At 38.2% G+C, this 14,813-nt stretch overlaps 1 protein-coding gene across 1 annotated transcript in view; it reads left to right on the top strand.

Annotated features, from left to right (window-relative positions):
- LOC124147579 overlaps positions 1 to 14,813 on the top strand; it is a 109,972-nt gene that overhangs the window by 44,926 nt on the left and 50,233 nt on the right. The window contains exon 2 of the mRNA XM_046518235.2: positions 7,198 to 7,312. Within this exon, the coding sequence (XP_046374191.1) occupies positions 7,198 to 7,312 (115 nt within the window). The remainder of the gene's footprint in view (positions 1 to 7,197; positions 7,313 to 14,813) is intronic.

The raw sequence follows: 14,813 nt of genomic DNA, 5'->3' as shown, positions 1-14,813 counted from the left end.
AATATCCTTTTATCATGCTTGTAAAATTCAAATTGATATTTATGCATTATAATTCCTGAAATTAAATGTTTTGTTATTAATGTGTTTCTGGTATAATCATTATAAGTGAAATGAAAGTGTGAGTAAATATTAATGAATAATTTTTACATCTCGGTTGGCAAAACACTTAACTGTGATATTATTGATTTGTCGTGAAGTGTACAGAATTTATGAAAAACTTAATTACAAAACATTTTTTAAGTAGAACAGAACGCAACATAAACATAGCAGGTATAAATAATAAAAGTAATTCTTCTGTCATTCACAGTAGGGGGAATATTGCGATATGATTCACCCAAGATTCCTTACTCTTAGAAGATTCTTGTGTCATTAGTTTGGCCTACTTTACTGTTTTGAAAGGACAGGTTGAGACAGCAGATTTGTAAAAGATTGCTACTTCTGACTTAACTGTAAAATTTTAGGAAAGAACAATGCTAGAGGTCAGAGGACATAGCAATAAGATCTCAGAGTATAACAACCCTTTTTGTGTCAGTCACTGTTGGATAATGTTGACAAAGTGTCAAGCGAACGTGACAGATGGACAGTTTACATACATTGTACTGGTAAGTTTAGGGATCTCACAAACTGAAAGCATGTGTTAATGGAGTTTGAGCTGGGAGATATTTTGTTATTTATCTGCTCTTGGTAAGAATTGAGGCATGGGAATTATTCATGTTTATGCAAGCAGCTGTGTTTTATTAGAAACAAAGACTTTTAAGTTTTTTTGTTGTTTAATGGCACACACAGAAATAATTCAGCTGTATAATGACTGTCTGTTCCAGACCCAATTATTTACAATCCAGTGATTGACATCATGAGCATCGAGATACACAATTAGGATACGATGACATGCAACAACCAAGTCACAGAACCTCACCACCTGATCCAGTTAGTCGCCTCTTAAGACAAACTTAGGTTTTTGGGGAACTCTTATCCTCACCCTGAATCTGTAAGGTTTTGCCACATAGTTTGTAAGCAGCATAACTTGCGCTCGTGGGATTCATTAAAGTGGTGATCGTCTAACACTTGCATCACTTTTAGCTTTCTTCACACATTATTATTAAGCTCACACACAGTGACCCCGTGGGTATTCTGGGTTAAAATAGCTCCCCAGCAACTTTTGCTGGTCGTTAAGAGGCAACACACATTCGCTGTGATATAATGGCATTATAAAGATCATGTTGAAACAACACAATCGCCACAGAAAAAGAGCCCTGAAGATCTGGGTTAGAATAGGTCTATAATAATGAAACATGAGTGAGCATGGTAATATGTAGTGTTGAACAGTCACAGATTGGTGTTGGAGGAAAACCAGCACTAACACAGGTCTTAGAAATACACCAGTATGTTCTTGAACAGACAATGGTCAAAATTAGGTTGAATCTGAAATTTGAACTCATGATCAGAATATCTTTGTTCAACTAAGGGTAGTAACTCTGCAAGGCAAACTGCAGTGCCATAGACTGAGTTATGTGGATTCATACATTTTGCACTTTGATTTTCGATTCATTATGTCTGTGATGAACTCCCTAAAATGACAGTTATTCCTCAAATGAAAATGGAATATATTGCTCCATTATAACTTACTCATCTTACATCATGTACACACCTGTGCCCACTTGCACTAAGCGATCTTAGCGCTAAGATGATCGTAACCCCCATGCTTTAACATAGGCTTACAATAGTTGTATCGCTAAGATCGCTTTGTGCAAGTGGGTCCAGGACTAGTACATGCTCCTTCATCTGAAGTTGGCAAAATACTATATATTAGCGTGATTAGTAGTCTGTGCCAAAGAATTTTGAGTTCATATCATCTTTTATTATACAATTTAGTGTAATCATTTTGATCATTGTTAAACTGTGCCAACTATACTGAACAGAATTTTACTTGGGCTTCTGACTTGTGGCTGAAGCTGCCGATTGTTAGTACCGGTATCCCTAAAGCATCTGAGGTCCGAGGAATCGTGGAAACGTATCTTCTGTATAGAGGTCAAGATTGCTGGTGGATAATGAGAAATTAATGAGGATACTGGTGTGATAGGTCAGTGGTCAGAGTTATAAGGTTATAAATCATATTTAATCTGTTGATAGATTGTGTATCAAATGATTTCAGGTGAATTTGTTAAATCAGTATCTTTATTGAGTTATTTCCTTTTTAAGCTAAAAATGATATTTTCCTTCTCTCTCCCACAGCATTTAAAAACCTGTAATTGTAACAGGATCCATTCTCTGGTGTTCTTATTGTGTATTCTTTCAGGAAATTGTAAAACATCATGTGTCATTAGTATTCTAGAATATTTTTATATACAGTAAGGCTGGAAAAGCTAATGTTCGATTGATTTTTGCATTGCATAATTCATTGTGTAAGGATTCAATCGTTAAAGTTCTTGCAGTGGTGGCTCAGTGCTTGTGTTGTAGAGGAAATGTAATCTTTGTTGTCATGGAAACCAATATTTGCAGGGTTGATCAGTAATGTTAAGGAAATGAAATAGATTGGTGACTTCAGTACCGAAGTGTTCTCAGTGCACAGACTCCTAAACAGTTCAGGTTAAAACTCCATGCACAGTTTGGCTTAACCAGCTTAGTCATTTCTTGTCAAGCGTTTGTATGTGTGTGTATATTAAGTGAAATGTTTATGTTGTGGGGCACTGTGAAATGATGCACATGGTCTTCACTAATTAAACAGCTTTGCACAAGTCTTAGAAATTCTTTTTAAAAGGTCATCTTTATTTATAGAATCCAGAGCTCCAGATAAGCTTTTGGTGTTGTGGGTATTTTACCCATGCATTTTAAAGTCATTGGGTATCAGTAATTCTATCTGGGTATTCAAATTTCTGTTACTCACTAGTTTTTACACATGTGGGTATTTAAGTTAAATATTTAACAACACTATTCATCTAGTCCCTGCAAACTGGCGTCGTGTGGGTTCGAGAGCTTTATAGGACTCAAAAATACCACGATACTTCCACAAGAAAGTGTGATGGCAAATGATCATGATGTAACTGTCATCTTGGAGTTTGGCAAGGTTGACAGAATGCCCGTTTATAATTTCAAAATAAGTTGCTGATTTGCTAAACGAATATGCAGGGCTACTTCACAATATTTTGATGATACGCACAAGTTTTATTTTTGTAGCTTCTCTGTAATGTTCATTGCGTATTTGATATGCTTGGATTTTATTTTACTGCATATTTCTGCATTTCTGATGCGTATTTTACGCAGATACTCAGCTTATCTGGAGCTCTGAGAATCACAAGTTAGATTTCTGCCCGATTCTATTCTGTGTATAATCACATTCCTGCTGTTTTTTTCCTTAATTTGTCTGCAGGTTTCCAAGGCAGAATATTTCACAGTACCACATAGCTGTATAAACTGACAAATGAGTATCAGTCGGTTTGAACGGTGACCTGGATAATGGTATTCATGTACAGCATTTGTACACGACATAAATACAGGTCACTTTTTTGACAGGCCCTAGCTCTCTCAAAGGTGGCATGACAGTGGAATAACGCTGGCTAAGAGTGAGTGAGTGAGTATGGTTTTACGCCGCTTTTAGCAATATTCCAGCAATATCACGGCGGGGGACACCAGAAATGGGCTTCACACAATGTATCCACGTCGGGAATCGAACCCGGGTCTTTGGCGTGACGAGCGAACGCTTTAACCACTAGGCTACCCGACCGCCCCTGCTGACTAAGAGCTGACTTTCTTTTGTATATATATATAGGTTGGTTTTGTTTTCATAAAATATATATATTCCACAGTCATGGTAATAATCATAAGAAATCTCTGCTGAAAGCAAAGTTAATTGTGTGAGTCTAACTAAACCAGAAGCTTAAGCCGATATGATTGCTCATTTGTAAAGGAGCAAGATCTCTGAAAAGTATGCGGAAGGACAAATATTTTCCTGGTACTACATGGTAGACATAAATGATTTTGGCACAGACTGAGTATATATAACTCAAATATGTCAATAACCTATGTCTGGGATGTAGCGCAATTAGGGTTCAAAACCAGGTTTCAGACTCACTCTGAGAACTTGATATACACAGCTGGATGTCTCCCTGACAAGCGTCTGAGAATGTCGGTGCATGCTGAAAAAGACAGCTGATATTTTCTGTCAGGTTGACATTGTATGTAATAATGGGATGTTATTAATGCTACCCACTGTTTGGTACATGTTGGAGTAATTAGGGACATGTGTTGGAGTGTCATACTCCACTACTACTAAGAGGTGTACAGACACTGATTGTTTATCACAAGGTGTATAATTCTTGTGAATCCTCTACCTCTATTACATCTTTGCCATAAATCCTGTATTTTGGCTTCAGTCAAACTCTTCACTGTCAACTACACACAATTAGTTGTTCCCCAAATAGCACTATTATAGCAACCCAAGCTATGACGTGCATAATGGCGGGAAACCTCACTTCTTTATAACATCTAGATCGATAGATCTTGATAGATGAATTGGGAAGGTGGGTGGGAGTACTCCTCAGATGTAATAGAGGTCACTAGTATTCTTAGAATTATAAACAGTGATAACTATTGTTCATATCAAGCAGGATGGCTGCTGAGTTCACTATGCAATAGGAATAGTGTAAGCAATTGATTAAGTTTTCAAGATTCTAAATAATTTGTTTGCAAAATCATTTAATAATTAAATAATAATGAATGAGAATGCAATTTGTTTTATCATTTCTTTCTGAGTATCCTACAAGATACTTGAATTGGGTAACCAAACAGACATCAAATGTTATAATAAGAAAATCAACATATTCTTTAGCTTTAAGATCTTTGAGAATCATGTGTCTCCTAATACAAAATAATATATATGAAGATATATGATCATATGTTTTATTATGTCCTGATCAGTGTGTTTGTAAATCTACATTTAATTTAGTGGTGTAGTATACACAAATTATTCCTATCTATAAGGTTCATGTTTTGTCATAAAAACTGTCCAGGCCTGTGACTTGCTCAAAGCGATTTTAGCGCTAAGAGTCTTCATGATCGTAACTCCAATACGTTAATATAAGCTTATGATAGTCTAAGATTTGCTTTGTGCAAGTGGGTCCAGGGTGCCGTTTTACAAAACAGCTGTAGCACTATGACTGTCGTAAGTCTATGTTAAGTGTCAGAGTTACGACCGCCTTTGCGCTCACATAACTGAAGATCCCTTGTACAACGGCGCCCTGGTCAGTAACATTTGGTCAGAAGACATTCAGAGTTCCTCACCCTTTGCCCAGCTTGAACCAAGGCAGTGACATGTAACCATAAACAAACAATTCAGATGCCGAGCCAGTAGGCTAAGTTTGCATCACAAACATACTGTGTTCCCTTGAACAGTCTTCAATCTGGACTAAATTGACCTGCTGACTCATGGCCTGAGACTGGCAGTGGCTCATCGGCAAACAGGACAGAACTGTATCAATCTCATTAAAATCAGATCTTAGTTCTCGCTGTCTCTAAACAAAGATCTGAGGACATCCCAGTAGGGGTCACTTCAGAACGACCTTTCATCCAACCAATCAGAGCGTCGCTTACCAGATCATGAAAGTGACTGTCTGAATGTGTTTTCTAATCATGCAACCACGAAATATTTAACATGGGGTATTCCGAACGACAGTTATGGGTTTTATGATTATATCCATACAGTCTAGGCCATCTATAAGCCATTCCAGAATGTTCTTCTTATCAGTTTTAATTTTTTTTAATCGAGAATACGTCATAATATGTTTCGAAGCATAGTCGCCAGTTTGGAACTAGTGTCGTAAAGCTCGAGAAAGCTGCCTTCTGATTGGCTAATGTCGAATTCTTGTCAGTCATTTCATTGGTCGGTCAAAATTCGCGAAAGGTCGTTCTGATGTGACCCGTAATGGGATGTCCTCAGATCTTTGTTTAGCGGTAGCGAAAACTAAGATCTGATTTTAATGAGATTGGAACTGATGGATGGAAGAGCTAAGGCATGAGTTTGGACTACTTGATTTTCACATACTTTCTCTGATTTTCGTGGGAGTAAGTTAGAACCGTGTCACATCGCAAGACAGACTTGTCGGCAGCACTTCCTCTGATGACGTCTTTATGTTGTAGCTGCGAGCAACAGTCATTAAGCTTTCATTATAGTTTTTTTTTAACAGGAAGGTCCACAAATATGCTTGTTAAGTGTGCATGTATGTATGTTACATAACATGAAATAGCAAAAAAATGATAAAATTATGCAATTGAGTTGGAGATATTTGAAATTTTTTACTTACTTTGCGACTTCCCTTTCAGACTACGCTTGAAAAATATGTTTACACAGTTCTCGATTTAAATTTTGAAAACTGAACAAAAGAACATTCCGGAATGTCTAATATATGGTTGCGATTGTATGGCAGTGCTTCCCACGTACTGTGCAATACCTCCTCCGTTCAAATGTTTATCCCACGGAAGCGAGAGAGAGATGATAATTTTGATGGAATCACTCATACGGGCCGTAACAGTCGTTCGGAATACCCCGTGTTAACGTTTTCGAGGTTGCATGATTAGAAAACACATTCCGACTGTCACTTTCATGATCTGGTAAGCGACGCTTTGATTGGTCGGATGAAAGGTCATTTTGACGTGACACGTAATGGGATGTCCTCAGATCTTTGTTTAGCGACAGCGAGAACTAAGATGTGATTTTAATGGGATTGAGTAGCTCCTCAGCAACTTATGCTGGTTGTAAGAGGTAACACACACACAGTGATAAATAGCATTAAAAAGAATGGTGTTAAACAGAAACCACTCACGAAAAAGACCTGTGAAGATCTGGGTTAGAATTGGTCTTCAGCAGTCAGTGCTTGTCGTAAAAGGTGACTATGCTTGGGTGGAAAGGCTCCCTGACTTGGTTAATGCATGTCATCGTATCCGAATTGCGTGGATCGATGCTCATGATGTCAATCACTGGTTTGTGTGGTCTTATCTCGATTGTTTTCATACTGCTGTAATATAGCAGGAATATTGGGAACTGCAGCGTTAAACAAACAACAAACAAAACAAAACCTGCGAAAAATGACAAATGTCACCCATTGCCAGTATAACCTTGATACCAACCCTGCATGTTAACACATGTTTTTGAAATTAATGACAATATCATCATGAACTTGCCTAATAAACCTCTTCTCATTGCAGACAAGTCCTTCCCCAAGCACAGCTTAGTTCTGGAGCGCAATGTCACATGTGAAGACATTCCTGATGAGAAAGTTGGCCGATTTATGTCCCACACATGGACGTGTCACAACATCAGGTCAGACATCTTAGTACACCTCCATGTTTGTTGCAAGAGTCCTCCAAAGTGGCGATCTGTTGGTTGGTTGAGTGAGTGAGTGATTGAGTATGGGTTTACTCCACTTTAAGCAATATTCCAGAATGTGGCGGGACACCAGAAATGGGCTTCACACATTGTACCCATGTGGAGAAATTGAACCAGGGCCTTCGGGATGACGAGCAAACACTATGACCTCTAGGCTACCTACCTCACTGCCCCTTGTGGACAGAGCTTCAGATTGATTTGAATACCGTAAATCATGACATTCGTGTGAGCATGAAATTGATGATATAATGCGAGTGTCTCTTGCTCGCATTTGTTAAGTGACCCATTCTGTATTGTATCTCTTTAGATTTTCTTGCTTTTGATTTCATGTCAACTACTTGGTGTTGAATTTGTGAAATCGGTTGCAAATATAAGGCAATGGGACCCATATTCAGCGTTAGAAATTGGCACTTGTCATTTCCAAACTGCCTAATAGTTAAGGTATGATAAGGATGTAGAAATTTGCCATTATGAAGGTTTTGCTATATGTTATGATTATTTGGACCAGTGGACAGGTCAGGGTCATTGTGTTATTCAGAGGTCATTGGCTCAAACCTCTTCTGAATCATTGGCAAGGAATAAGCTTCTTCGTCCTCTCATTTTCTTTAACCATATTATCATGAAGACCATATTATCCAGAAGACCATATTATCACGAAGACCATATTATCACGAAGACCATATTATCACAAAGACCATATTATCATGAAAACCATATTATCATGAAGACCATATTATCGCAAAGACCATATTATCACAAAGACCATATTATCATGAAAACCATATTATCATGAAGACCATATTTGAACAGAGTGATGCAGTTAAAATAAATATTTATAATATCTTACATGAAAAATTGATCAATATACTTAAATTATAGATCCTGAAAATAAGACATCTACAAAATGTGTGATTTGTTTAACCATGTTCTGATTCAGGAATAGGACAATTATAGTTCAAATTTGTCACAAGATAATTTGAAAAGGGATTGATGTATAAATCTATAATTCTGCCATGTGCCAGTCAGGGATTCAGAAATAGCTGTCTAAAAGGAACTCTATGAGCAGCCATTGCCAGCAAACATCATGAACCACTGCTGAGCACGATGGCCACACACTTATTGCCCTCAAGAACAATGACATCGTCTCAAAACCACATCACCTTCAACACTTCTTTTTGCTGCTTGCTAAATAAATGGATCATTTGAATCCAACAGGATTTATTTGGATCAGATAGTATTGTGGGTTAAGATATTCCTGGAAATAAGGCTTGTCTACTTGTTTTACTGGATAGTTGATTGTCTTATCTTGTTTTGGGGATGTCCATTAATATTTCCTATTGGTAATGCTGACAAGATGTGTGTGTGTGTGGTCAAAGGCTTGTTGTCATGGTCATGTCTATCACTAATGCCATGTGGCAGGTTCTAGATAGGCCAGATAGGATTGCAAACAAGGAGGGCTTAAAGTGCTTCATGGTGTTGTTATGGGATATTACCCAATCTTCAATTTAATATCAGCTTATGTCAAGGGGAATCAACAAAACTGAATAGTTTCAGTACCGTCTATAGTAATTTGGAAACCGTGTTTGATGGCCTAATTCCTCAAGTGATATCACTGATGCCACAGTGTTGTAGAAATACTCTGTTTTACACTTTCTCCACTAAGGATAACTCATCAAATCATATATCTTTGGAAAATATATACATGTGTTTATGTTCAAAGCCTAAATTTTAAACAAATATTTCCATGAAATTTGTCTAACCTATTATGCTTAAGTTTTTTTTCATTAAATGTTCTCTATACAGTTGTAAATACTTAAACTGAATAAATTGATGGTGAAATTAGCAATGAATGAAAGATGAAGTATGTGATGTAACGTTGTTCAGAGGATGTCAATGAAATTGTTGTCAATAACAACAATTGGCCAGATGAGTATTAGGATCTTTCCCCTGAAGATTCCAGATTAGAATTTGTCTTCGGCAACCCATGCTTGTTGTAAGAGGCAACTTAAAGGATTGGGTGGTGAGGACTTACAGGACTTTGTTGATGCATGTCATCGTATCCCAGTTGTGTAGATTGATGCGCATGATGTCAATCCCTTGATTGTCTGGTCCAGAATCAATTATTTTCAGACCGTCATCATTTAGCTGGAATATTGCTGAGTGTGGCGTTAAACAACAAACAAATCAACAAAGAAACATTGGATCCATGTCACAGGTTGGTATAAACTTCATTCCTCCAGCTTAATGTGGGAGGAAACCCCAAATAATGCAGGTCCCAGACCCACGAGCACAGGTATGGTGCTGACAAACCTAGAAACATTATAGGGCAAACCGGGAATCGAATCCATTGTCATTGGTTTCTGGTGTGCCCATTGTCACGCAACTTTGCACAGTGAGCTGTGCTGCCTCAGATGACTGAATGGCCACCTGTGCCCCTTTTCTAACAAATCGAGACACAGCTTGTTTTAAGCGAGAGGAAAAGAGCAAGTGCTCAAACCAATCAGATTACATGAGACAAACCACCCGTGAAGATCCGGGATAGAATAGGTCTTCACCAACCCATGCTTGCCGTAAGAGGCGACTAAAGGGATCAGGTGGTCAGGCTCGTTGACTTGGTTGATGCATGTCATCGATCCCAATTGCGTGAATCGATGCTCATGTTGTCAATCACTGGATTGTCTGGTCCAGACTTGATTATTTACAGACCAGCGTCAAATAGCTGGAATATTGCTGAGTGTGGCGTTAAACAATAAACAAACAAACATCACACAAACAGCAAGATTTCTTGTGAAACCTGTGTCGTCGCCATACACCAAGCTGCTCTACACATAGCTTTAGGTTTTGGCAGTGAAGGGGTTCATGTGATTTCTGTGAGTTATTGGGGGCACCGGTGCTGTGATTTACTGTGCAGAGATGCGTCCCTTGGGCATGCCAGAAACCTATGGTTGTTGGTTTGAATCCCGGTTTGCCCCGATTATGTTTCTAGGTTTGTCAGCACCATACCCGTGCTCGTGGGTTTCACCGAAGTGGTTAACGTCTGAGACCTGCATCACTTCGGGCTTTCATCCCACATTAAGCTGACACGCTACGATATAACTGTAATACTGTTAAAAGCTGCGTTAAACCTGTTTCACTCACTCACTCACTCACTCACTCACTCACTCTGCGAGTTATTAATGGTCTCATTTCAATGGATGTCTGAAACTAGACTGTCAGATACACATCACTACCACACTTCAAAACATTTATGTATTCGCAGGTGGTGGAGGAACGCAGCGTATACAAATCCATGAAATTATACTGATGATACATCATAAACCTGTCAAAATTGTTTAAGTTGGAGCATCTAGTATCATGATTTTTGAACATAAAAACAATAAATGTATTGTAGCCACTTGAAAACGATATGTTTTTTATTATTTTGAGGTACAAGTATGTGAATAAGATTCATTTGACAGGTTACATTCAGATGCTAGTCCAGTCTTGGATAATATTCAGACAGTTTGTCTAGTGGCAGCAGACATTTTGTATGATGAATTTTGCTGTCAATGAGCTGGAGGGTCAGTTTGATATAGTTTTCTCATATTTGGTAAATGTCTTTGATATGAGATTTCTGACAGTTGCTATTAATCAACCAGTGCATATTATGGAAAGCTTTCATCTGATAAACTTATAATCTGGGTCATGTAGGATGTGAGTATTGTTGTGGGGTTTTGAGACAGTCATTACTGTATTTGACGTAATAAGCGCCCACGATGACATTTGCTCATGGTGAACAATCCCAATTAGAACCCCTTCTGATTGATCAATGTACACAAGACTAATTTATTCGTGTATAATACTCACTCGTGTGTTATATGAACCCTAAATTATGGGCAATTAAATTCTGGAAAAATATATCTGTCGTACATAAACATTTCAGGCTGTCAGCATAACCATGAAATTTAACTTTCAACTCTGTTTTTTTTACCAAAATAATATTCTAATAAGAGCCCCCTATTTCTAATTTTGAGAGTGCCAGGGGCGCTCATTACTTCGAATACAGTATATATTTTTTCATTATGATGGAGTTTAGACCTGGAGACTTGAGTGACAATATCCATGATATCTGGTGAGATTGAGTCTAGGGATGAATCACGTTTCTAAGGCACCTTAATGAATCACATAATATGTAGTTAACAGATATTATGTCAAAACAATTTTTAAAAAGTTTTAAAAATATTAAACTTAACAAGGTTTAATCTCAAAAGTTGTTCAAACTAGCTTAAAAGTATCTCCAGAAATGTTGTTATATTTATAAGAAGAATATAACGGGAGTCGTGTAGGCACGTTTAATTAATTGAGTTTGGCCTTGAGAGGTTTTGGTACTACATAGCATCTGTATTTTGTAAATGTGGCAGTGAATAGCTTGGGTATATTTGAGTAATGATAATAAATCTGATCCTTTATTGGAAAAAAATGTTATATCATTCTGCCGTTTCAGCATCAATATTGCATATATTTCTAATCTGTCTGAAAATGGAATGTCAGTTCATGCAACATGTGTTGATTATGCTTTCACTAGAGGAGATGTGGAATATATACGGATGCTGCCAAATGGAACTCCTAGGAATTATTCTTCCCATTTAGTATCAGATTGGTAGGTTGGTTTATCCAGTGTCATGTATTTAGAATCCATATGGAGGGTGATTTGGGTCCAGGGCCTGAAAGGTGGGCAAGCATCTTGTTACACACAGTCAGAACGCTGGTAGATAATGAGTTGAAACTTTATTATAGTACTTTGGTTTGGAACTATTTTATTTTTTGGGGAAACAATGCTATTTTGGGTTGGAGAAAGATGAGTATCTGGATTTGGAGTACAGTGGTTTGTGGATCACGTGTTCTGGCATTGTCAGTACTTCATAACTTATCTCATCTCATCTCCCAGACCACTTTTAAAGTAATGCACTCCTACCCTCTGGTCGACAATACCTTTTGACACGTTTCATTTCAAATAGAGATCCTACATCTTTTCACAACTAACATACGACTTTTAAATGACTGTTAAAAGCAGTATTTCTTTTTGACCTTTATGACTTTCTTATGGAAATTCCCTCTTTTGACTTGTACCATACGTTCCTGTGTTTTTTCAGGTGAACAATTAAGTTGCCTTTGCATGTGTTTGTGATGGGTGCCACCAGTTGGGCAGGATACACTGACCTTTTTTTGAACACCTGGGTAGTGATATTTGATAGTGATTCATAAACACATGCTCATGATACAGTCAGAATCATACAATCAACATTGCTTTTAGCGGAGATTTCTTGTGGCTTTGGAAAGGGTTTTTCTGCTTTCATTTATGATATGTATGATGTGGTTTGGAAATCATTATTGCGATAACTATTGATATTGCAAGCAACTATTGGCATAAATATCGATAGTTTTCAGTGTATCATTTTAGATGGATTTTAGAGTTGAATTAAACCTTAGAACTGAAGTGATAACCATAACAACAAATAAAAAGTAAAGTTTGAGATATAACTGATTTGTGTTTTCTTTACCCTAATAATTTAAGAAAAAGAAACTTCCATATTACCATGTGTAAATTACTTACCACTCTTGATCAAAAGAAACACAGATTTGAACAGCATTGCATGTATTTTATTGATATGGTAAATACAATCGAAACTATTAATATTCCTAACTGAAATTGATACTATTGATCGGAAACTGATTTAACAATCGATTTATTGACTTTTAAGTGCTTACCAATGTTTCGATTTATCGTGACCCCCCTACACACTATTAACGATGAAGGAGGGTGGTGGATGGACAGGGCCATGAAGCATTGACAATAAATGATCTGGAAACTAAGCCTGGGACAGATTACTCAGGTCGGGTGGGTTGAGTAGGACCCGGGTACCCACAGGACTACCCCTACCCGTAGTTTAGTCACGTGATGTTTTGTTGAATGACAAAAATTACCTAGAGCTCTATGGTTACACTACAATTATGAACGTTCACCTATTTCCTGTCTATGCATTCATTCCTTCTGACTTTGAATAAAGATAAAACTTTTGTCAACTTCAGTGTTTGCATGACCCGATTATTTTATATGTGTATCTAAATACATTTTGACAGGGCTATGGTCAAACTATTCCAATCAGACAGGTTGTACCTACCTCTTGAGACCTACAGCGGAGACCCGGGTAGGGTCGGGTAATAGGGGGTTGGGTACCCGACTACCCGGAGAGTAAATTTGGATTCATCCCAGCCCTACTGGAAACACTGGAAATTCTGGCACTTTGTGGACAGTTTGAAGAAAGATTCTGACAGTTAATGGACTGAATGTAGTTCTTTTCAAACCTTGGCATTTCTAGCACAGAAATGCCTCAAAGGCAACATTTGGAATTCTCGATCAGCTCTGCAGACCAATTTGTAACCAGCGCCATTATATCTAAATTTTGACATTTTGTATGGATGAGTGTGTGAGCAGTGGGACAAAAGTCTGCGGCTTATGCATATTCGTCAAGAGTGTGGGATTTGGAGCGTTGTTGGAACCTCTCGTGGCTCCTTTTTGGTAGCAGATATGAGAATGTGAATACCCCGTAGGTATTTTGTTTTTATTTGTTTTTCTTTGTCAATGATGCGATTATGACTATCATTGATAGAAGATAAGTTTTTATCCTTTTGGATAATCAGTCTTCTACTTTCATTCTGAAGGATTCATTTTACCGTTCACTATCATGTTTTATAATGAAAGTGAGAAAGACTTTGGAAAGCCATCTTTATCTAGCCATCTGGCCTTGGATATATAAGCCTTGGTTCAGAGATGAAAAAAGAAAGGTCTCCCTCTTAGCCTAGTTGTCTCACTCTTAGCCTAGCTGGGGTTGTCTCACTCTTAGCCTAGCTGGTGTTGTCTTACTGTTAGCCTTGCTAGGGTTGTCTCACACTTAGCCTAGCTGGGGTTGTTTCACACTTAGCCTAGCTGGTGTTGTCTCACTGTTAGCCTTGCTAGGGTTGTCTCACTCTTAGCCTAGCTTGGGTTGTCTCACTCTTAGCCTAGCTGGTGTTGTCTCACTGTTAGCCTAGCTTGGGTTGTCTCACTGTTAGCCTTGCTAGGGTTGTCTCACTCTTAGCCTAGCTGGGGTTGTCTCACTCTTGGCCTAGCTAGGGTTGTCTCACACTTAGCCTAGCTAGGGTTGTCTCACTCTTAGCCTAGCTGGTGTTGTCTCACTGTTAGCCTTGCTAGGGTTGTCTCACACTTAGCCTAGCTAGGGTTGTCTCCCTCTTAGCCTAGCTGGGGTTGTCTCCCTCTTAGCCTAGCTGGGGTTGTCTCACACTTAGCCTAGCTGGGGTTGTCTCACTCTTAGCCTAGCTAGGGTTGTCTCACTCTTAGCCTAGCTAGGGTTGTCTCCCTCTTAGCCTAGCTGGGGTTGTCTCACACTTAGCCTAG

This window comes from Haliotis rufescens, unplaced genomic scaffold, assembly GCF_023055435.1.
Source record: "Haliotis rufescens isolate VD_foot unplaced genomic scaffold, xgHalRufe1.0.p SCAF_1, whole genome shotgun sequence".
NCBI lineage: Eukaryota > Metazoa > Mollusca > Gastropoda > Lepetellida > Haliotidae > Haliotis > Haliotis rufescens.
Note: the sequence above shows the minus strand (reverse complement) of the source record. Positions and strands in the feature narration are given on the sequence as shown.